Source organism: Camelina sativa, chromosome 5 (genome assembly GCF_000633955.1).
Source record: "Camelina sativa cultivar DH55 chromosome 5, Cs, whole genome shotgun sequence".
In the NCBI taxonomy this organism is placed as follows: domain Eukaryota; kingdom Viridiplantae; phylum Streptophyta; class Magnoliopsida; order Brassicales; family Brassicaceae; genus Camelina; species Camelina sativa.
Window position 1 is genome coordinate 1,373,620 of NC_025689.1, and position 24,160 is coordinate 1,397,779.

At 33.5% G+C, this 24,160-nt stretch overlaps 5 protein-coding genes and 1 non-coding gene across 8 annotated transcripts; 4 read left to right on the forward strand and 2 right to left on the reverse strand.

Moving 5' to 3' along the window:
* LOC104788753 (LOB domain-containing protein 19) lies at positions 3,099–3,814 on the forward strand. The gene is made up of 2 exons (XM_010514537.2): positions 3,099–3,471; positions 3,551–3,814. Exons 1-2 carry the CDS (start codon positions 3,163–3,165, stop codon positions 3,812–3,814), a joined length of 573 nt encoding a protein of 190 aa, XP_010512839.1. The 5' UTR covers positions 3,099–3,162.
* On the forward strand, positions 11,440–13,787 carry LOC104784794 (protein BRI1-5 ENHANCED 1). The gene is made up of 4 exons (XM_010509872.2): positions 11,440–11,691; positions 12,124–12,666; positions 13,267–13,462; positions 13,572–13,787. The coding sequence occupies exons 1-4, from the start codon at positions 11,487–11,489 to the stop codon at positions 13,708–13,710; spliced, it is 1,083 nt and encodes a 360-aa protein (XP_010508174.1). The 5' UTR covers positions 11,440–11,486; the 3' UTR covers positions 13,711–13,787.
* Positions 13,888–13,960, reverse strand: TRNAK-CUU. Its single transcript has one exon. It is a non-coding gene; the product is annotated as a tRNA-Lys (tRNA).
* LOC104784795 (probable protein S-acyltransferase 14) lies at positions 16,181–18,268 on the forward strand. Its single transcript, XM_010509874.2, has 8 exons — positions 16,181–16,397; positions 16,487–16,712; positions 16,807–16,898; positions 17,029–17,152; positions 17,248–17,333; positions 17,431–17,496; positions 17,585–17,711; positions 18,049–18,268. The coding sequence occupies exons 1-7, from the start codon at positions 16,188–16,190 to the stop codon at positions 17,708–17,710; spliced, it is 930 nt and encodes a 309-aa protein (XP_010508176.1). The 5' UTR covers positions 16,181–16,187; the 3' UTR covers position 17,711; positions 18,049–18,268.
* Positions 18,150–19,919, forward strand: LOC104784797. Of its 3 annotated transcripts, none has more exons than XM_010509876.2 (7): positions 18,150–18,268; positions 18,465–18,817; positions 18,905–19,071; positions 19,153–19,233; positions 19,341–19,416; positions 19,522–19,587; positions 19,693–19,919. In XM_010509876.2, the coding sequence occupies exons 1-7, from the start codon at positions 18,234–18,236 to the stop codon at positions 19,803–19,805; spliced, it is 891 nt and encodes a 296-aa protein (XP_010508178.1). In that variant the 5' UTR covers positions 18,150–18,233; the 3' UTR covers positions 19,806–19,919. The 3 variants fall into 3 exon arrangements, with proteins under 3 accessions (XP_010508178.1, XP_010508179.1, XP_010508180.1); XM_010509877.2 differs by having other exon boundaries at positions 18,177–18,268; positions 18,410–18,817; XM_010509878.2 differs by having other exon boundaries at positions 18,185–18,268; positions 18,473–18,817.
* Positions 19,827–20,883, reverse strand: LOC104784796. The gene is made up of 2 exons (XM_010509875.2): positions 20,710–20,883; positions 19,827–20,611 (listed from the first exon to the last, which is right to left on the reverse strand). The coding sequence occupies exons 1-2, from the start codon at positions 20,767–20,769 to the stop codon at positions 20,006–20,008; spliced, it is 666 nt and encodes a 221-aa protein (XP_010508177.1). The 5' UTR covers positions 20,770–20,883; the 3' UTR covers positions 19,827–20,005.

Here is a 24,160-nt window from a genome sequence, read left to right on the forward strand (position 1 = left end):
GCTCATCAGTAACAGAAAATCTAGCTAGCTAAGTATTAATCAGAATGAACTGTTAAAAGTTTCCAATGTCGTCACACGTTATGTAATTAATTAAGGCCCAACGACTTTAGTCAATGAGTGGTTTGTCTCCGTATTTCATAAACTGACAAATGATTCCTTAAATGTAGAAATGTTGCCTTAGATTAAATTTGTATATTAAAAGAGTTTATGTACTACGTATATATGCTTAAACTAAATTATAAATTATAGTATAAACACAATCCCAAAATTCTTGTAACTTGTTTATGTAACCACAAACACAAAAACACACGCACACGCATACATATGAGTTCCTTTCAAGTCCAACTGATGAAAATATAATAAATGACTAATGTAGCAAGAAAAATATGTATATCAAATTCATAGAGCTTCTTTCTCAAAATCATAAAATAAAAACTAGGAGTATTTTGTTTGATATAATAATTGGCCCCTGGTCGGATAATTTTCAGACAGTGGTTGTATATCAGACGTAAGACCGTTTCGATCTATAGTTCTGGTCGCAATTTCAAATTCGACAATATTGTGGTCAAATCTCAAAATTCTTCATTATTTTTTTCGAAGCACATCATCAAAATTTATGGGGCTTTATAATGATAATGTATAAAAATAAAAATGTGTACAACAGAAAGATTTCAAGCAATTCTTTAATTAAGTAAATTGTACTACTGATCGAATAAATAATATAAAATATATAGTGTTTTAATGTTATTAAAAGAAAGAAAAAAAGGAAATGGTGCAAGTTTGAAGTAAGAAGCTCTTTTGGGGGGTTAAACTAAAACATTAGAAAGTTAAGGGGCTGAAAGCTAATGATGTAAAATAGAGTGTAGAGACTAGAGAGTGAGAGAGAGTCTCTCATGGATTAGATTAGCAGACAAGAAACCGAACGGCGCGAGTCTCTTCTCCAACGCTCTCGTTTCATACTTACTCTTAATTAAATTCGAGCTTACCCAATACATATATATTATGGATTGCTGAAGATTATTATCAATATTTTTTTTTCAAAAAATTCATCTTGTTTACGTTGAATTCAGTCCATCTATTTTTAGGAAAAGAACTATGAATGATGACGTGATTTTATATATTTTTACGGGATTGGTAACTGGTTTTGCAAAAAAATAAAAAATGTCTGGTTGGCAAATATTGAACGAAACATAAGTACAATTGTGATCAATGCATTACAAATGTTAGACCATAGATGCAATAAAAGGGGTTTGGTTATAGGCTCACTATTAGAGAAGCGATGGTGAGGTCAGGTAAGTAAGTGACTGATCGCTTAGGTCCGTCCGTGGGACAGTGAAGTCATAGAGAGAGGATACGAGTCTCGCTTGGCCCACGTGTCTAGATTTTACGACGTGGCTTTGTTTTGGTGTAGTAGTGATCTGAGAAGCAAAACGTACCTAGCTAGCGGGTTGCTCTATCGATCTCAACCGTCGATTCTCTTTGCCTCTTTGACTGGAACTTTTTTAGAGAACAATTTTTTTTTCTCACTCGCCGCATTCAAGCGCGTGCATTTCAATGTAGTGTGTCCCCTTCTACAATTTTTTTATTTTCCCATATGGTTGATAGAAATGGATTACAAACATGATTTCTTGATTAACCTTTTATAAGAATTTTCTGGATAAATTGTTTGTTATACATTCTTTTCTTAGAGTAAAATTTAATTTTCATTCGTAAAAATAAATAGAAGCACTGAAAAGATCGAAAGTGAGTTATGTCGGGTGGAACAGAAACAAAAAGGAAGGAGAGGCAATAAAGAAGGTCAAGATATTGGATTTTCAAATCTCTCTGCACGTATGATAATCGCTTTGACTGTGATCGTGACCGTGATTGTGATAGTGGAGAATGGAAAAGAGAGATATTATTAACCTGTCTTGTCTTACTTACTTTACAAATGCTATACTTATTGAATACTTCACATGGTTTTTGTGTTTGTGTGTGTTTCAGTGTCAATTGTGCAACGTTTTGTCGCAGTCTGGTTTATCTAAACCAACCCTCGTGATGATGTGCTGTTATGTATAGGGTTATGGTATGAAATTATGAATCAGTCGACATTTCAAGATCTCTCTCCTTCCTACATTTTCAATGTCTATGAGTTCATGTGGGGATATCTATACATACATGTATACACTCAAGTCCGTCTACATACGTAAAGAAAGAGAGTGAGTGTGACAGGAGATGTGATAGTATGAAAAGAAATGTGCATGGGGAGGGCCCGCTAGGGCTAGAATATATGTACGTAATTTTTGAAAATGCAAAGGGTTTTTAGGGTTATGGACATTTGAGCTAGATGAATCGATCACACGTNGTCGTGATGATGTGCTGTTATATATAGGGTTATGGTATGAAATTATGAATCAGTCGACATTTCAAGATCTCTCTCCTTCCTACATTTCCAATGTCTATGAGTTCATGTGGGGATATCTATACATGTATACACTCAAGTCCGTCTACATACGTAAAGAAAGAGAGTGAGTGTGACAGGAGATGTGATAGTATGAAAAGAAATGTGCATGGGGAGGGGCCGCTAGGGCTAGAATATATGTACGTAAATTTTTGAAAATGCAAAGGGTTTTTAGGGTTATGGATGGACATTTGAGCTATATGAATCGATCACACGTGGTTTGTGCTCTTTGACATCGATCTTCATCATTGCGTATATATATATATATATATATATATATATATATCTTCATAACAGTATACTAGTTCAGTTGCGTATACATACAATCTTGTGAATAATTGTCTTTGCTAGGCTTTCTTTGGTTTAACTTTTACACTAAATATCTAGAAGTACATGTTAGCAGAAGATCATTTATAACATCGAATTTTGGAACCCATATTAATTGTTCATACGAAGATATATTAGAATTATGTACAAATGATGAGTAGTATTCACGTAAAGACCAAGAAATAAAAAAGATGTGAAATGAAATAAATAAGCGGCCGATCATTCAATAGTATACAGAAACTTACATTGACAGTCAAAACCCAAACACTTTTCATTTATTTATATAAATGTTGAAACTAGTTCATCGAGTTGCCTTGATGTAATTAAACAACCCATCTCCTTCTCTCTCTCTATCTATACTATCCCCCTCTTTCTATCTCTCTTTACTTTTGAAGATGATGACCGGAAACGTGAACGGCGGTGGAAGAGGAGGAGGAGAAGGACCGTGCGGGGCTTGCAAGTTCTTGAGGAGAAAGTGTGTGAAAGGGTGCGTTTTCGCTCCATATTTCGATGCAGAGCAAGGCACGGCGAGGTTTGCAGCGGTTCACAAAGTGTTTGGAGCCAGCAATGCCTCTAAAATGTTACAGAGATTGCCTTTGCACAAGCGGTTTGACGCAGTGGTCACGCTCTGTTACGAGGCCATGGCTAGACTTCGTGATCCTGTTTATGGCTCTGTTGGCCATCTCTTCTCTCTTCAGCACCAGGTTCTTCATCAAAACATTTTTTGTAGAACACAACTGTTTATATATATAGAAACTTACAAGCAAGACTGTGTGCATTTAGGTGATGAATCTACAAGCAGAGCTTGCTCATGTTCAAGCTCGTCTTTCAACATTTCAGCACTTTCCTTTACAGTCGCCACAGCTGCCGCCTATCGATCTTGCGCATAACAATGAATATCCGATGGAACAACCGAGTAACTTGGATAGTGCGTGGGAAGAAGAACCTTTAACTCAAGGTGGAATTGAAGATGGGGAATTCCAAGAACTGGCGATGCAGTACATCTCAAGGTACTTACCAGCGGTCAAACTTCCGGCTGGCAATTAGGTCAAACTACTAGTCAGACGTATGTATCGTAGCAATGGAGAGTAGGAAAAAAAAAGGGACGAGTCTCTGTTCCCAAAGTTGACCATTCCACTTAAGATCACTACTATGCCAATAGGCCCATCTTAAGAGATATATATAGCTAAAATTATGTATGCCTGTTAGAATTGGTTATTGCATGGAGTGTTTTTTCGATAAATCTGGTAACAGAGCAAACTCGTTTTAAGAAAGAAAACAAAAAATATAAGATAAGAGCTTATGCGTACCACTTAAGATTCAATTACTGTAGAGCCACCAGATAGGTATCCAAGATGCAATGAAATACTTGTGGAGCATGGAATATATATACCTATCTTTCTTGTAAAGAGAGCTTATATAGTGTACTGTATAATGGAACTAAGGTAGAATCATAAAAAGGAAACGCATGAGTAACGCAGAAACAGAACCTGTTTTGATTAGGGGAATTCGCCAAGAGATTAAAAACAGAGCCTTAAATAGGAAGACAATTCACTACAAACATATAGAGAGACAGAGAGAGTATATGAAAGTGACATATTAAATCTTTGTTATGAAATAACTGCAAACACCATAAACTCACTAGAACAGCAGATAACAGTTTCAATCCTAGTTTAAAGCATCAGTAGGATTCAGAGTTTAGTGGAGTTTAATTGGTCCAAACATATTTTAGTCTTCTCACAAACGATGAGGGGGGGACTAAACCAAAGATTTTCGGAGTTTCATTGGTCCAAACTGATTGGTTTACAACTGGAAACAATTTTAGTTGCCCGAACAGTACTATAGTATAATAGTGATGCTTCAAACAGTTCAACCAGACTGGGAGATACGATTTACAAGAGAGAAATAACTTCTTATGAAGGTTATAATCCACATTTTGTTCCAAAAAAAAATAAAAAAAAATGAAGGTTATATAATCCACACATGCATTATGCATAGCTCTTAGGTAAAAGCGTTTTTTGTTGTTTTTATTTATTTGATTCTAAAAGTAATTTTGTGCAAATACTACTACTCATACATACTTTGCTAATTCTCAAGTCTTTAAAAAATAACGATTTAACTCTCTATGGTTAATTAGGGTTATGCCTTTTTATTTATCTTCTGTCATGTGTCTGATGCCTTATTACTCTCTCTCTCTCTCTCCGACTAACACAGATCAAGAACCAAACACAAACACTCTAAACAAGAGGCAAGACTTATTATTATACTAACATATATATGTTAGAGATTATTTTGACCTTTTGTTGTTCCAAGCCAGCTAGCCATGATGCTCTGCTCTGTTGCTCTCAACGGAAGATGCAGCCCAGTCCCAACGTAATATTTTGTTTATGGTTACCGTTGTGATAATTGATATATATATATATATATATATATTATATTATTATAAAGGAAATTAAACAAACAAAGACACATCCCTTAATTAATTTTTATAATTATTAATTAATATATGACCGTTGTGATTATAAATTTCCTTTTTTCTTTTGAACCGTTGAGAGAACCCATACGTGTGATTTACGCTTCCTTCTTCGATCGTCCTTTTTTGAGAGAAAGAAATCAAAACTCTCTGTTTCTCGCTTCTTCATTCTTCTTCTTCAAAACCCTATCTTATTGTAAGAGTATGTATTATTTGATGATCCATGATGAAGTAGTTTGTTGTCTTCGAATTCCGATGGATGACGATGATCGGAATTCTTCTGTCTCCATCATATCTTAGAGTAGACATCGTTGAAAAAAGCCGATGATGATCGATCATATCGATCGAACGATCTCTGCAATGATCTCCATCCATCCGAAGAGAGGAGGTTCTTAATAGCGCTAATCATCATTGATAAATTGGATCGTCGGTCGCGTCGGAGTGAAATAGATCATGTAAAAAGAAGTCTTATATGAAAACGACGGCGTTGTAAACATTGGGCTTGCGAGTCATCACTGAGTGAGTCGCGACGATGCTCTCAGGTCATGTATATCTATCTCTCTGTTGATTTTTTTTTTTAAAATTACTAATGTAACATTCTTTTGTGAGCAGTGAGTTAATTTTCCTTATTTTTTGTCTTCCGTTTAGTGGCTTCAGATTGGATGCAGACACAAAAGGTCGAGAGGTCCATCCTCTTTTTTCTTAAGATATCACAACACACAGGTATACTCCCTTTTTCCCCTTTTTTTAAAAAAAAAATAATTTAAGAATAATGATTTTGATTTTTAAAACTAAATTTATATGATTTTTTCAACTGTTTTTTAATAATTGTTTAAAAATATTTTAATAAAATATATATTCAAACTAATTAAAGTGTTAAATTTTAAATACGTTGAAAACAAACCGGACTTAGCATCCAGTCCCATTCTACAAGTATGTAAGCAAGGTGTATAAGTTTAATATGTATAAAATAAGTATTGTTAATTTAACAATTAAGTTTTTCAACTATTTTTTGGCATAACTTGTTTAAAACAAAAATTCTTCAAAAAGGTAGATCTCTTCAATGCAGCGGTGTGGTGGAATAAATTTTGAGGGATGTGGTTTCTTAGAAGTGGAAAAGTCTATGACAAGCTTGATTTGTGTTCGAATGTTTGCATGGACATGGCGGCAAAACACGCGCTCTGGTTGCCTGCAACGACGTGACCGCTCGCGATTCTCACCACATCGTATTCACTTGCAACGCTATCATCGCCGAATGCCGATCACGTGCGAAGTCAAGAGTTACAAAGACGTACGCCTTAACCTCTACGAAAGAGGTCACGAGTCCAATATTAAGCCTCTACGAAAGAGGTTAATTTCTTCAATCGTATCATTAAACTCCACTTGGACCATGGCGTGTAGATTTTTCGGCATTTTTAATTCAAGATTTAGAATAATTTAGTAATATTACAATAGAAATCTTAAGTCTTAATTACTAATTAAATCTTCCAATAACAACATGGATCAAAAAACCTTTTGCATGGTAAATTTACTGATCTCTCATGGAAACGTCGAGAGTGATGACAACTACATGCACTCGGGCTTGGAGTTTCACTTTAGCAGAAAATGTGAGCCGGAAGTTTTTTGACTGCCTCCATCTTAGGTATTTCTACAATGTATAGTATTTTATATACTCTCTTTGTTTCACATATTTTACTTAAAAGAACATATTTTAAAATTCATATTTGTTTTTTTCTTCTAAAACTATAATTTAGTACTTGATTTTAAAAATTCAACCGACTACAAGAAAAAAAAGTGCATAATACAAATATTCATGAAAAATTAGATGTATTTAAAGTGCATAATGTATATAAAAATTTAAACCATAGTATCTAAAACATCCTATATATTGATTACTTTAAAGTTCAAATGGAGTATTTATACATTACTTCAAATTTTTGTGTTTATAACAGAATGTTGATAATGAAAATATTATTGAATTCAACGGAAAACGCAAAACCTAATGAAAATAACATTTAAAGCATCTTGCTTTTTTCAATACATGTCAAAAACTTAAAAACAATACAGTATTTTGTAAAGTAATAATCAGTTAAAAAACAGATACTCGGTACTTAGGGAGTGGTATTGGTTTGAGATTTATGAAGATTTTTGAAGAGTTCAATAAAATTATTAAAAATGAATAAGTGAAAGATTGTTAAAGATTGGTAAAGAGTTTTGTTGATTAGTTTTCTAAAATCTTGTAAAGTCCTCCAAACAATCTCTGTATTTTTATGATACTTTCCATGACTTTATTTTGTAAAGAAAGTGTCTAAAATCATGAACCAATAACATAATAACTGAACTCATTAACAATCCTAGATTCTTTTGTTTTAATTTAATAACACAAAACTTTTAATGACTTTATAAAAGTCTGAATCTAATAACTCAGATTTGTTAAGATTTTAAATGACTTTTTACAAATCACAAACTAATAACACTAAACTTTAACAGAGTTTAACAAAATCTTGATCTAATAACAACAGATTCTACGTAACATTTAAAGTCTTTAAAACTCTCTTTTTTCAAATCTTAAACCAATAACCCCCGCTTAGTTTGTTTGCGTATATTATTAGGCCGCCAATAATACTTGAATTAATAATCTTGACTTCATATTCGTCTAATATTGTTTTATGGACCATATATATAGAAGCGTGATGTGAATTGTGAACCAAACCCAAAAGAAATATTTAATTTGGCATACGTCACGCGCATTCACTAATAAAGTAATAACGTCAATATATAAATAATTAAATATAGATAGCTGTGATCGATTTTTTTTTTTTTTGGGGGTCTCATATACTAATATATAGCTGTAATCGATTTAAATTGAATTAGGGGGTACTACTATACTTGTAAGGTTTAGAATAGCCATCTACGATATAGACTTCCGAACGTAGGGATCATCGATCCCCCTAAAACTATAGTACTGTTACTGTTGTATAGTCATAGAGGGTGTTTTAATAATTAGACAAATATATTACAAAAATATAGAAATATCGAAGCCTCAAATCACCAATGTCAACAAAAAATGTTTTCTTTTTTTTCCTAAAGATTTTGCTTTAATTTTAAAACGTGAAAATTCGGATCCGAAACTCGAACATCTTACGCATGCTTAGATCAAAAAGTCACGATATCAATTAGCTCAACGTTAAAAAAAAAAAAAAAAACTAAACGTAATACAACATTTTTTTTCGTTTAACGTTGTAATAAAACATCCAGTGATCCAGATCCTTGGAAGAGTGAACGAACGAACATTCAAATACTGTTCCGGATAAGTTTTTAACGGATTACAAGAAAAAAACAAAGTGTTCCCCTCTGCTTATTTGTTTTTGCTATACAGGCGAAAAAACGAAAACTATCAAATCATATAATTGATTAGAGGTTTTTCTTGATTTTTTTTTCTTTCTTTTTCATTTGTTACTTTTTGTTTTTTTGTTGTGGTTGTTGGAAGTTGAACTCTTAACTATTTTAGTCTTACAAAAATAATATATGTAATGAAAACGAGTTTTTGTTTGGTATCTCTCTCATATGAAATTTCATACTATTTATATATGCATACTTTTTGGACTTGGAACAAAAACATCTATGGAAACTGGAATTTCCTAGATTAGCAATTTGATTATATTTAATTCTAAAAATGTCTAAAATGAATGGCCGATCCAAAAGGTTAAAGTNATTAAATATAGATAGCTGTGATCGATTTTTTTTTTTTTTGGGGGTCTCATATACTAATATATAGCTGTAATCGATTTAAATTGAATTAGGGGGTACTACTATACTTGTAAGGTTTAGAATAGCCATCTACGATATAGACTTCCGAACGTAGGGATCATCGATCCCCCTAAAACTATAGTACTGTTACTGTTGTATAGTCATAGAGGGTGTTTTAATAATTAGACAAATATATTACAAAAATATAGAAATATCGAAGCCTCAAATCACCAATGTCAACAAAAAATGTTTTCTTTTTTTTCCTAAAGATTTTGCTTTAATTTTAAAACGTGAAAATTCGGATCCGAAACTCGAACATCTTACGCATGCTTAGATCAAAAAGTCACGATATCAATTAGCTCAACGTTAAAAAAAAAAAAAAAAACTAAACGTAATACAACATTTTTTTTCGTTTAACGTTGTAATAAAACATCCAGTGATCCAGATCCTTGGAAGAGTGAACGAACGAACATTCAAATACTGTTCCGGATAAGTTTTTAACGGATTACAAGAAAAAAACAAAGTGTTCCCCTCTGCTTATTTGTTTTTGCTATACAGGCGAAAAAACGAAAACTATCAAATCATATAATTGATTAGAGGTTTTTCTTGATTTTTTTTTCTTTCTTTTTCATTTGTTACTTTTTGTTTTTTTGTTGTGGTTGTTGGAAGTTGAACTCTTAACTATTTTAGTCTTACAAAAATAATATATGTAATGAAAACGAGTTTTTGTTTGGTATCTCTCTCATATGAAATTTCATACTATTTATATATGCATACTTTTTGGACTTGGAACAAAAACATCTATGGAAACTGGAATTTCCTAGATTAGCAATTTGATTATATTTAATTCTAAAAATGTCTAAAATGAATGGCCGATCCAAAAGGTTAAAGTCAATTATACAAAGGAAGACAACGAGAAAAGGAAGAGAGTTCGCAACATCGACAAAGCAACATCCCGAAAATAACGGTAGCTTTGTGGAGTCACACAAAAAAAAAAGAGAGAGATAGTTGCAGGATCATGTGCCACGCCTACGCTTTNCGAACGTAGGGATCATCGATCCCCCTAAAACTATAGTACTGTTACTGTTGTATAGTCATAGAGGGTGTTTTAATAATTAGACAAATATATTACAAAAATATAGAAATATCGAAGCCTCAAATCACCAATGTCAACAAAAAATGTTTTCTTTTTTTTCCTAAAGATTTTGCTTTAATTTTAAAACGTGAAAATTCGGATCCGAAACTCGAACATCTTACGCATGCTTAGATCAAAAAGTCACGATATCAATTAGCTCAACGTTAAAAAAAAAAAAAAAAACTAAACGTAATACAACATTTTTTTTCGTTTAACGTTGTAATAAAACATCCAGTGATCCAGATCCTTGGAAGAGTGAACGAACGAACATTCAAATACTGTTCCGGATAAGTTTTTAACGGATTACAAGAAAAAAACAAAGTGTTCCCCTCTGCTTATTTGTTTTTGCTATACAGGCGAAAAAACGAAAACTATCAAATCATATAATTGATTAGAGGTTTTTCTTGATTTTTTTTTCTTTCTTTTTCATTTGTTACTTTTTGTTTTTTTGTTGTGGTTGTTGGAAGTTGAACTCTTAACTATTTTAGTCTTACAAAAATAATATATGTAATGAAAACGAGTTTTTGTTTGGTATCTCTCTCATATGAAATTTCATACTATTTATATATGCATACTTTTTGGACTTGGAACAAAAACATCTATGGAAACTGGAATTTCCTAGATTAGCAATTTGATTATATTTAATTCTAAAAATGTCTAAAATGAATGGCCGATCCAAAAGGTTAAAGTCAATTATACAAAGGAAGACAACGAGAAAAGGAAGAGAGTTCGCAACATCGACAAAGCAACATCCCGAAAATAACGGTAGCTTTGTGGAGTCACACAAAAAAAAAAGAGAGAGATAGTTGCAGGATCATGTGCCACGCCTACGCTTTCTATTCCATTCCATCTCATTCACGCGTTTTATTTCTTTCTTTCTTTCTCATTCATATTAATTAACTATATATATGTAATCACAATCCTGCTAATAATATCCCTTAATCTATGCCTAGAACATGCAGAATATTATAATTTAATACATTCATTCGATCGCACCACTAGAAGCCAAAAACTATACTAGTAGTAAAAAAGAGAAGAAGAAGCTCATGATGATTCGTACAAAGAGGATGAAAGAATGAAAAATAACGGAATCCAATAACAATGTTTGTAATAAACGGACATAGAATGTGAATTATTTATATAAATGATCTGTAAAAAATGTAGCATTCGATTATAACGGATATATATATATATATATTAATATAATAAAACAAAAAATTTGTAATAAAGAGAGAAGAGAGCAAAACGGGGAACATGTCACGCGGATAGGTGTGAGAGAGTAAATGACGTAGGTTCCGTTATTTAAGAACCCCTTCTAGAGAGGTTCCCACACACCAGAAGAGAGAGAAAGAGAGAGAGAGATGGGGAGAGATGAAGAAGAAGATGACAACGGAGGAGGACGAGAGGGAACAAAGCTCGTGGCAGATGAAACGGTCCCGTCCTTGTTGTTGGACGGGACAGGGTTGGTTTGTGTTACGGGAGGTACTGGTTTCGTTGCTTCTTGGCTCATCATGCGTCTCCTCCAACGTGGCTACTCCGTTCGAGCCACTGTTCGAACCAATCCAGGTTCGAGTTCCTCTTTTATTAAATTATCATCATTAATTTGCCAAAATGCGAATAAATTTGTTCTTGTCTTATATATATAGCTGATTGGTCCGTTTCAACATATATAAAGTACATAAATAGAAAGATTGATTATAGTTTTTAAAAAAATATATATAGATATAACATTTTAAAGTTGATTTTTGGATCGACAATTTAAAATATATATATATTTTATGGATGTGAGGAATTTATTGTACTCGGCTGGAATTATCTGTCAGTTTGTAGGATCTTGAAGCTCCATAGCTATGTCATGTTACATGCATCTTCTATACAAAGTCAACCATATTTTTCTATAATCAATAACTAAATAACCAACCATACGATATAAATGTAAGTTGATAATTTCATAATTAGTTTTGTTTATATATCTATTGTATTTTATGCATATTACAGAAGGGAATAAGAAAGATACAAGCTACCTAACCGAACTACCATTTGCATCGGAGAGGCTTCAAATATTCACCGCTGACCTCAACGAACCGGAGAGCTTTAAACCGGCGATCGAAGGATGCAAAGCCGTATTCCATGTGGCTCATCCTATGGACCCGAGCAGCAACGAAACCGAAGAGACCGTTACGAAACGCACCGTTCAAGGTCTCATGGGGATACTCAAGTCGTGTTTGGACGCTAAAACCGTGAAACGGTTCTTCTACACGTCAAGCGCCGTAACCGTTTTCTACAGCGGTGGCAACGGAGATGGAGGAGGAGAAGTGGACGAGAGCGTTTGGAGCGACGCGGAGGTGTTTAGGAATCAGAAAGAGAAGAGAGTGAGCAGCTCTTACGTTGTGTCGAAATTGGCGGCGGAGACGGCGGCGCTTGAGTTCGGCAATAAGAATGGATTGGAGGTTGTGACTCTCGTTATCCCTCTTGTCGTCGGACCTTTTATATCTCCGTCGTTGCCTTCCTCCGTCTTCATCTCTCTCGCCATGCTCTTTGGTACTTAATTCTTATAACCAATAGAATTTTTTTGTTTTCTTCTCCATGATTAGTCTAGAGCTAATTATAAAATATCTAACAATGAAAAATTTAACTACTTTCATTATACGTAATATAATGTAGGTAAAGGTATTAAAGATTATAAAACCTATTACAAACATTTTTGTTTATCAAATAAATTAAGTAAATTCATAGTACTATAGCTGGCTAGCTAGAGTAGTACTTAAATGGTTCACCATGTATCGTGAGAGACCATAGCTCGAATTTTATCATTTATAATACTTATGTTTGAACTGCCTGCTACTTTGTAGACTATTCTATATTTATGTTTGGATATTGTGACTATTAAAAATGTAACAAGTTTTATAACTTTAATCAAAATATATATTTTCTATACGAAAAAATTAAGGAAATAGAATTCTACTTATAAACTAATAGATATTGTTACAATATGAGTAAACAAGTAGTTTAACTATTAATAATATACAAGTATAATGCTTTTTTTTTTTATGTGCGTGTTAAAACACGTGTTTTCACGAATAGTGTTTTGAGTAGTAATCACTATTCACAATAACAATTTACCCTTTTTCTTGTACGAAGGAAATTACAAGGAGAAGTATCTGTTCGATACTTACAATATGGTGCATATAGATGATGTGGCAAGAGCGATGATATATTTATTAGAAAAGCCAATCGCGAAAGGGAGATATATTTGTTCGTCGGTGGATATGAAGATAGATGAGGTGTATGAGTTCTTGTCTACGAAATATCCTCAGTTTCAGTTACCTTTCATTGAGTAAGTAAAACTTTTACAAGGATAATATTAACTCCAAGACGTGAGCATATGTTGTTAATTTCTCTAGAGATTTTTTGATTTATTATGTGTTTTATGTGGGTACGTAAAGTTTGAAGAATTACAAAGTAGAGAAGAGGATGAGTCTCTCGACGAAGAAGCTGAGAAGTGCAGGGTTCGAGTTCAAGTATGGAGCCGAGGAAATCTTCAGTGGAGCTATAAGGAGCTGCGAAGCCAGAGGCTTTCTTTAAAAATTCTTGGGTGATTTAATTTGTGTTAAAATTTTAAATTTGTATATGAATTGAAAATATATATTTTTTTCCCCCTATATTGGCCATTTCGGTTTAGTAGACGCCTAGACGGAAAGAAAAAAGAGAAAAAAAAAATGCTAAACTCCATATACATATTGGGTTTAAAAATAATAATAACGCCCACCGTGGGGTTCGAACCCACGACCACAAGGTTAAGAGCCTTGCGCTCTACCAACTGAGCTAGACGGGCTTGTTTTTAATACTTCCGAATGATAAATTTATTACCGCTTTGTTTTGTTTTCTACAATTTGTGAATGATCGTATTCGAAGATGTTAGTATAAAATTAATGGTTAATCTCTATCAGGCTTTCTCCAACAATAATATAGAGATTCTGTTTTCCGAAGATAGTCATATCCATAATATATATCGGCTCTATGCATGTGTTGGGACTTGGGTGTGCATATGCATAAGGTTCATTAATTTTTTGAGTTTTTTTAGTTAACATTTAGGATCCAAATTTTGTATAAAAAAAAAATTACATGGGAAAAGGGTCCAAATTTTTATTTTTGCTCTGGGTCCATAAAACTATTGAGTCAGGCCTGATTTATGAAATCGCTAGCTACCAGCAGCAAAGCATGTCATTTTCAAGCTCGTGAAAAAATTAATAGACTCAGTAAAGTTTAAACTAATCATTAAAAATGATACAATAATCAAATTCTCACTTTTATTTTGATATATCATTAGACAAAGAGACTTACATCAAAGGAGCATGTAGAGAGAGATATCATACATCAAATGATCCGATCGAGGAAACGAAACAATAAGTCTTAGTAGTAATAAAAAACATTGATTATGAGCCATTTTATATGGTACTAACGGAATAAAAGATTTCATCAATCACACACAAATATGTTGAAATAAGTATGCACTAAGAGTAAAGTTGGGAAGTAAAATGCAAACGTAATCGATTAGTCATGGTCATCAACTGAATATTCCGCTTTGAGTTTATTTAAAATAATCATGATGTATTATCATGTAAAAATAATCATGATATATTATTTTGATAGTTTAATTCCCTTCACCTTTCACTCTATAAATAATAATTCACTCATCCTCCATCATTATATCCCAACATTTAAATATATACTTTGTTTTGATTTTCTTACAAGCAAAATATTTGAGACATTATCGTGGAAAAGAAATTGTTTTTAAATTTGATTCTATATACATATATGTTGAATGTTGTAACTTACATTTTTAGAGTTTCTTTTACATATTATTCAATTAAATTTTTATTAAGGTTTTGTAACAAAATATAAAGCTTTCATATGTGTGATAAGAATCATGTTTATTGCACAAAGTAGGCCTGGGCATTCGGTTAACCATTCGGTTTCGGTTCGGTTGTANTACAAGGATAATATTAACTCCAAGACGTGAGCATATGTTGTTAATTTCTCTAGAGATTTTTTGATTTATTATGTGTTTTATGTGGGTACGTAAAGTTTGAAGAATTACAAAGTAGAGAAGAGGATGAGTCTCTCGACGAAGAAGCTGAGAAGTGCAGGGTTCGAGTTCAAGTATGGAGCCGAGGAAATCTTCAGTGGAGCTATAAGGAGCTGCGAAGNTGGTTATTTAAAATAACCATAACTAACATAAATTATATTAACATTAACCAAATAAACCAAATATAACCAAAACTAACCGAATATAACCAAAATTAACCAAATATACAATAACAAAAATACAAAAAAGGGAAAAATATGGATTCAATTTTACAAAATAGTATTTAACTTTGTAAATTCAAAATAATAACATTTACATATATTGATTATTTAAAATATTTAATTGTTTTGAATCTAGAAATAATTTATATTTTAAGTTTATTTTATAGTTTTGCATAATATTAAGTATATAATATTTGATATCTTCTAGGTTTTCGGATATTTCGGTTAACCATTTAATTGTCGGTTCGGTTCGGTTCGGTTTCAGTTAGTTTGGATATAGATTTTTACTAACCATTCGGGTATTTGAAGAATTTCGGTTCGGTTCGGTTTGGTTTTTTTCGGTTCGGTTTCGGTCGGTTATTTGGTTATCGGTTATTTTGCCCAGCCCTAGCACAAAGAATGTTTAGCTTAACCGGCTCCTGAGGTCTCGAGTTCGAATCCGTCGTTCTACGTGTTACTTTGCATTTTCCTTATTATTATTTTTTATTTTTTAAATATATATTTTTTTCTGTTAGCTCTGAGAAGGGAAAAAAAAAAAATTAATTTCGTCAGGTTTGAAAGCTTCCCCCTTGTTGATCTGACATATCTTACTAACATTTGTCTCGATAAACCCTTTTGAATCATCATCCCCTCTTTTGATTTCAGACAGAATCTTAGATTCCTCGTTCGAATTCAATTCCCCATTAGCAACAAAACCGGAAAAGATTAGATTTTTTTTTTTTTTTTTTTTTTTGGTTTNGCTGATTTTGAATATGCATAGATCTGGCACTACAATGGCGTGGAACGTCTTCAAATTCTGTACAGCTCTACGAGGGCTCGGTTCAATCATGATCCTTCTGGTCTTGGGTGTTGTTGGTGTAACCTATTACGCCGTCGTTTGGACCAATTACGGACCTGCACTATCAGCTGGATGGCTCGATTCTCTTGCTGCTCTTTCTATTATACTCCTTTTCCATTTCTTGGTAAACCCTTTTTGTTAGTTTCATTCTTAATCCAACTAAAAAAAGCTTCCTACTTTGAGTTAGTGATTATGTTGTGTTTATTGTTGTAGTTGGCAATGCTTTTGTGGAGCTACTTCTCTGTTGTGTTTACTGATCCTGGTGTTGTGCCTCCTAATTGGAGGTTAGCTTCAGACGAGGAACAACGAGGTGGAGAGTCTGATCCCTTAAACAGTTTGGAGTTTGGCGGGTTGCATCCGGATTCTTCCAACCAAAGAACTCGGTTTTGTAGAAAATGCAATCAACCTAAACCTCCTCGTTGCCATCACTGCTCTGTTTGTAAGATCACTCAGTCACACTATCTCTCTGTATTTATTTTTATAGCATTTGTTGAATGAGCAGGAAGCTGATTTGTGGTTTTCATAAAATCTAGGTGGCCGATGTGTGTTGAAAATGGACCACCATTGTGTTTGGGTTGTTAACTGTGTCGGGGCACTTAATTATAAGTATTTCCTTCTTTTCTTGGTAAGTCTACTTTGATCTATTTAGTTAGTTTTCCCTTTTATGTTTTGATCCCTGTGCTTTGCTCTTCCCCATAGAAAGGTTCAAACTTTTTAGTTAGCTCCTAACTTTAGAGTTGAATTTCAAAATGCAGCTTTACACCTTTTTGGAAACAACTCTTGTGATTCTACTTCTCATGCCGCACTTCATAGCATTCTTTAGCGATGAAGAGATACCTGGAACCCCAGGCACCCTTGCTACTACTTTTCTTGCATTTGGTACGTTTCCTGTTTCTAGTGTTACTATGTTTAATCCGATTTTCTCGGTTCCACTTATCAATCCATCTCACAATGTTTCATCATCTTTACCGCAGTTTTAAACCTGGCATTTGCTTTGAGCGTTATGGGTTTCTTGATCATGCACATCTCCCTGGTTTCCGCCAATACCACAACTATAGAGGTATATATATATGTTCTTTTCTTTTTCTTCACTATCATCTTAACAGTTTGGTGCATAACATGTTAAGATTTATTTGGTGTATTGACTCTGTGAACAGGCATATGAGAAGAAAACAAGTCCAAAATGGCCATATGACCTCGGTCGAAAGAAAAACTTCGAACAAGTAAGTGTAGAATTGGAGGATTCGGTATCAAGTTCTTTATTTCTCTCTCTCTCATGTTGTAATATCTTTTTGGGGGGTTGATGTTTAGGTATTTGGTACGGATAAAAGATACTGGTTGATTCCAGCATACTCAGAAGAAGATTTAAGACGAATGCCGGAACTTCAAGGGCTCGAATACCCTTCCAAACCGGACTTTGATTCCCAAGATTTCTGAAGTAAGAATACTTTCTTTACTGTAACAATACCCCTTAGAGATGACAGTGACAGAGACTGAGAAAGAAAGACCATGAAAATAACTTTGGAGGAGTAAAAATCTACTCTTTAACTTACAAGACTCAGCTTCCAGCTTGTGTGTGTCGTATCTTCCCACGGATAGAAGAAAACGCTGAGACTAAGGGCAAAATCAAATTTTGTAATTTCCATGTGAATATTGATTATAGTTAACAATGTAGAGCCGTTGAATAGAATTTCCCTCTGGTTAAGTTACTGATTTATTTTTCTTAAAAGTCTATTCCTTTTGTTACAACCTCTTAATGTATTCCTTTTGTTTAGTTTCAATGCTTGCCATTGGACTTTTGTGGTAATAGAAATTCACAAGGATGAAGAATGATGACGAAGCTTCTAGGTTGTATTGACACGTGTCTCAATCTCAAACGTTTGTTTTCTGTTAAATATGAGGTTATAAATATAAAAAAGCAGAGTGATTTAAAGGTGCTCTGTCTCTAGGCTCTTCTCGGATGCTCTTCGCAAGTTCTCAAATTCTCTCGACAAGGTACCCTCTTTGCTGATGTCTTTGTTCGAACTCTTCGATTATCTTATAGAACTTTGTTTTCTTTATTAGAGATTTAGTAAAAACAATTGTTCATTGAGATTTGCTTAGTGAAAATCTGTAAAATTTCATTGATGGTTACAGTACAGAGAAGAGTTGCTGAGATCATGTCTAGTGCCTAACTTGTTTTATACAAAAGGACTGCAGAGAAAAATAGAAAATTTGGGGAAATGGGAGATCCATTTGGTGGTAGGTTTGGAGGATTAAGAGGTAGCTTGTTTGGAGGAAGAGATCCTTTTGATGATCCTTTCTTCTCTCGACCATTTGAGGATTTACTCCAACCACCCAATAGTTTCACGTCAGGTGCTTCCTTTAGTACTAATGCACAGAAGAACACTGATGGAAGAGGAGGAGGGTTAACAATTGAAGAATTACCATCTGATGAAGAAGAATTAGAAGAAAGGAAAGGTTTTAGGAGTGATGAAGAAGAACATATTAGTTCAGTGAATCAACCATCTGTTGAGCACCCTGAAGATGATTATGATTCTGATGGTAAACTACTAATAGTGATTAGACAAATTTGTTTACGGATTGTATCTAATTACAGCTTTACGTGATTTTGTTTGGTGGTTGTTGTAGCTGAGAGGAAGATTCGGAGTGTGAATCATAGGAGTGATTTCAATCGAAGAGAGGGTACACAGTCTCGAGTTAACACATTCAGACATCACACCTCTAAGGTTACATATGGTGGCATAGATGGTGCTTACTATACATCTACTAGAACCAGAAGAAAAGGAAGTGATGGAGTAAGTTTGTTTCTCCTTTTCGATCCTTTCTTTTAATGGAAGTATTGTTACACGTACGTGCTAATTGGATTCCGTTTCTAGATGGTGGTAGAGGAAAGCAAAGAAGCTGATAAGACTACAGGTGAAGCCACTCATAGGATCTCCAGAGGAATCAATGATAAGGTGATTGATTATTACAGAGTTGATGTTTTGCTATATCACTTCTTGGTTCCACCAAAAGTTAAATAAATATTTAGATGTGTCTGAGTCTGTTTGTTTGGCGTATTCAGGGTCATTCGTTTACTAGGAAGCTTAACTCAAGTGGTGGCGTTGAGTCGACACAGACTCTTCACAACCTCGAAGAAGGTCTGCAGAAATCTACGCAGCCGAATCAGTAAGTAAAGCTCTTTGAAGGAAAATTGCAAGCAGCTGAAGAAGTTTCTTTGGTTTTTTTTTTGTTTCTTGTTTCAGAAGAACTAAGTGGCTTTGAAGAAGCATGGAAAGGAAATTCATCTCTTACCAAACATGAATCAAGTGGTTAGCAAACCCTTTATCTCATCACTAATCTTTGATCTCATTCGGTATCGGTCCACTTTACTGAATTGTTTTTGTTCTCTGTACTATACTATACCTATGTTGCAGGCTTTAATCAAAGTTTTGGAGGGTGGCTTCTCCCATCTCTGGACCAAACTCGGACCGGTGCAACCACTTCTGCACCAAGAGCTAAGAAAGTTGTTCGAATCAACATTGAGTGATAGAATCATCAGAAAAAAACATGTATCAAAATCTATATTTGTAATCAAATAATGTTGTAGATGATCTTTTGATACATTCGAGGAAGATATAAGACTTTTGATTATGGAAAATTATTATTCAAAGTTTTGTGTAACGTATATACATCATTTAAGACTACAAAATGAAGGGGTGCAGAAACGGTAGAAGAGGTCATTCAAAATTAGCGTCTGAATAAATGCTCTTCTCCCGATTGATGATCCACGTGTCTAATCCAACGGCTAGGAACCTTCCTGGAGTCACCACGCTGGTGGCCACCAGTAGCACCCACGTGTGCTATATCCAACCCTCTACCAACCGGCAAAATCATGGATCTCACCACACGTGTCCCTCTTTTCAACACATCGTGCCATTTAAACCCAGAGATCGCTCTCTGCGTGGCGTTTTTACACATCAAAACGGCACCTTTGCTGCTCAGCTTCGCAAACCTCAGCGTTCTAACGAACTCTCGCCGCTTCGAGTCCACCACCATGAAATCCACGCCGTGAAACTCCTCCACCGCGTTTTCCACTGAGTCTCCCACCACCACAACCTCCGTAGACTCCGTCGAAACGACTCCTCTCATGGCCAGCACGTACTCATGTTTAGATTGCTCGTCGGGTACTATACACACGTGTCTTCCGCACGTGTGAGCTGCAGCGACCGCGAGTCCAACGCTAGTTGCGATAGGATCGCCGCGTGACCATGTCTCAACGATGAGTCTCGCGTTCCATCCAGCCGCTGTAGCTGATAAAAACTCCGCCACGCCTGAGTCCTTGTAGCTCTTACACTACACAAACATAGTATTATATTATTATTAGGCATGCAAAACTATATAAAGACAAAATCATGTATAAAAAAACACATAGAATACAAAATATCACATACCGATTTGACGGTGTCGATGTAGGCGTCAGAAGCAGTTTCAGGCGACCAGACAAGCTTCATAGCGAAAGTGAAATGGAGTTTGATGATTTAGGAAAGAAGACGAATTAGTGGTTAGGTTTTATAAATGGACAAACGAAGCGTTGACATTTGCTTACACTAATAACAACGTGTCAATTGGTCTCATTGCTCCTATTTATTACTCCTTTTTTATCCTTACCATCCTTTTTTTTTATTATAGAAATCGGTTACTGGTTATTTTGTCAATCAATAACTCTATTTAATTTTTTTTATTATTTTAATTCCATTCTATGCAAAAATCGAGAATTTATGTCGTCGATTTGCGTTAGCCCACTCTTTGACAACCTGTATTGTAAACCAATACTATCTATATATACAAACTGTAAAAGTTATCTAGACATGAATTACATAACTGATAATTTAATCACTGCAGGTTTTGTTATAATACGGTCTAGTTGAGTGCTTCTGTATTGATACTTATTTCATTGTCGTCAAAATGGTACGTAGAGTGTGAAAAAAACACGTAGTAGATCAAAGGATAACTTTTGATTGCTGATATTGTGGACTTGGTGAGATAACTTGAATAATAACATGAGACGGTCAGCTACTTTCTTTGATTTTTTTGTTTCTTTTATCTCTAAATTTTCAATCTTTGATTTGTAGCCTTTCTTGTTTCAACATAATGACGGTTCATATAGCTATTTTCCTTTGCATTCGCTTTCATTGTGCTACCCAACGAATGTATAATAAAAGGTTATGTAAGAAGAATTAAACATATATATATAAACGTAATTTATCGCCGGCTAGTTTGGTTTATTATGCACGTACCACATAAGCTAACGGGTATGCGACAAAGATATCTATAGATTACATATATATAAGATATTCGTTGAAGATATCTACAAATTATTAATTTAAGTTAATTAAATATATAAGAAAAGACTTCTGTATAGTAGAAAATTTGTCTCGGTCTTAGGTAAAAATAAAATAAAAAATAAATCAAAACTATAAATACCTGGTTTGATTAATCAAAAATGATCAAAATCCAATCAGAGTCTGACAATCACTTTGTAATCCAATTATAAGGTGAAAATAATTAATGAAGCCAATAAATATCTCATATTAACATGATATAATCATCAGTTCATTGATAAAACTATATATACGATTTAACTACGCCGGTAAAATCGCTGGAATTACAAATAGTAAGTGACTAAGTGTACATGTGCGTGCATGTGTGCCAAAATGCGTAAGAAACTGAAGCCCATGAGTACGATTTACGAACTTAATTTGCATAACTATAGCAACTTAAATCTAATACTATAAAGCTTGTTAGTATACTATTTTTGCTCGAGACATGCCTGTACCATGTCTCCTGAATTAGTACGAACAACCAAATAGAGAACAAATCAAACACTCTTAAGCTTAATTATTAAATTAAATCAACAACTCAAGTTGACATGATTTCACTTAATATTAACGATCAAGTAGACGACAAAATAGCGCTTTAGTTTTAATAAAAAAGACGTACGCACGATATTTTAAAAATTGCAACTATGCATTGAAATCATATGATATGAATAAACCTAATTTGATAAAGGGAAAAAATTGTACGATATATCGTACCACTCCATCCTGACTATGACTTATGCAAGAAGTCAATGCCTATCGCACTGCTTGCTTATCAATTTATATATCTTATTATCACCATCATTTTTTCAATTTTCTAAACTTGGTTGTTTGATCATCAAGTTGGAGGTTGTAAAAAAAAAAGGGTCTTTATTCTAGGATTTATACTTTCAAGTCTTTTCCTATGTCTCTCTCTCTCTCGCTCTCTCTAATTTCAACGATGAGCAAAAAATATTAACAAAGTCCATAATAATATCACAAAGTCCTTAATTGAATATTACAATCATAGCAACAAAGTCCTTAATTAAATATTACAATCATAGCAGCAGAACTAAGTGTTTTTTAGGTGATCATATATCATATGCATAGTACAGTAAAACCTCTATAAATTAATAAAGTCGGGACCATGAAATNTTTTATCCTTACCATCCTTTTTTTTTATTATAGAAATCGGTTACTGGTTATTTTGTCAATCAATAACTCTATTTAATTTTTTTTATTATTTTAATTCCATTCTATGCAAAAATCGAGAATTTATGTCGTCGATTNGGGTTTTAATTTATCGTTAAATTAATAATTATTAATTTATAAAGAGATTTTTAATTTTCATAATTAAAAAATATATATATTATAAAATAAGATACTTTTGTTATCATTCATAATATTAAAGAATNCTCTTTGACAACCTGTATTGTAAACCAATACTATCTATATATACAAACTGTAAAAGTTATCTAGACATGAATTACATAACTGATAATTTAATCACTGCAGGTTTTGTTATAATACGGTCTAGTTGAGTGCTTCTGTATTGATACTTATTTCATTGTCGTCAAAATGGTACGTAGAGTGTGAAAAAAACACGTAGTAGATCAAAGGATAACTTTTGATTGCTGATATTGTGGACTTGGTGAGATAACTTGAATAATAACATGAGACGGTCAGCTACTTTCTTTGATTTTTTTGTTTCTTTTATCTCTAAATTTTCAATCTTTGATTTGTAGCCTTTCTTGTTTCAACATAATGACGGTTCATATAGCTATTTTCCTTTGCATTCGCTTTCATTGTGCTACCCAACGAATGTATAATAAAAGGTTATGTAAGAAGAATTAAACATATATATATAAACGTAATTTATCGCCGGCTAGTTTGGTTTATTATGCACGTACCACATAAGCTAACGGGTATGCGACAAAGATATCTATAGATTACATATATATAAGATATTCGTTGAAGATATCTACAAATTATTAATTTAAGTTAATTAAATATATAAGAAAAGACTTCTGTATAGTAGAAAATTTGTCTCGGTCTTAGGTAAAAATAAAATAAAAAATAAATCAAAACTATAAATACCTGGTTTGATTAATCAAAAATGATCAAAATCCAATCAGAGTCTGACAATCACTTTGTAATCCAATTATAAGGTGAAAATAATTAATGAAGCCAATAAATATCTCATATTAACATGATATAATCATCAGTTCATTGATAAAACTATATATACGATTTAACTACGCCGGTAAAATCGCTGGAATTACAAATAGTAAGTGACTAAGTGTACATGTGCGTGCATGTGTGCCAAAATGCGTAAGAAACTGAAGCCCATGAGTACGATTTACGAACTTAATTTGCATAACTATAGCAACTTAAATCTAATACTATAAAGCTTGTTAGTATACTATTTTTGCTCGAGACATGCCTGTACCATGTCTCCTGAATTAGTACGAACAACCAAATAGAGAACAAATCAAACACTCTTAAGCTTAATTATTAAATTAAATCAACAACTCAAGTTGACATG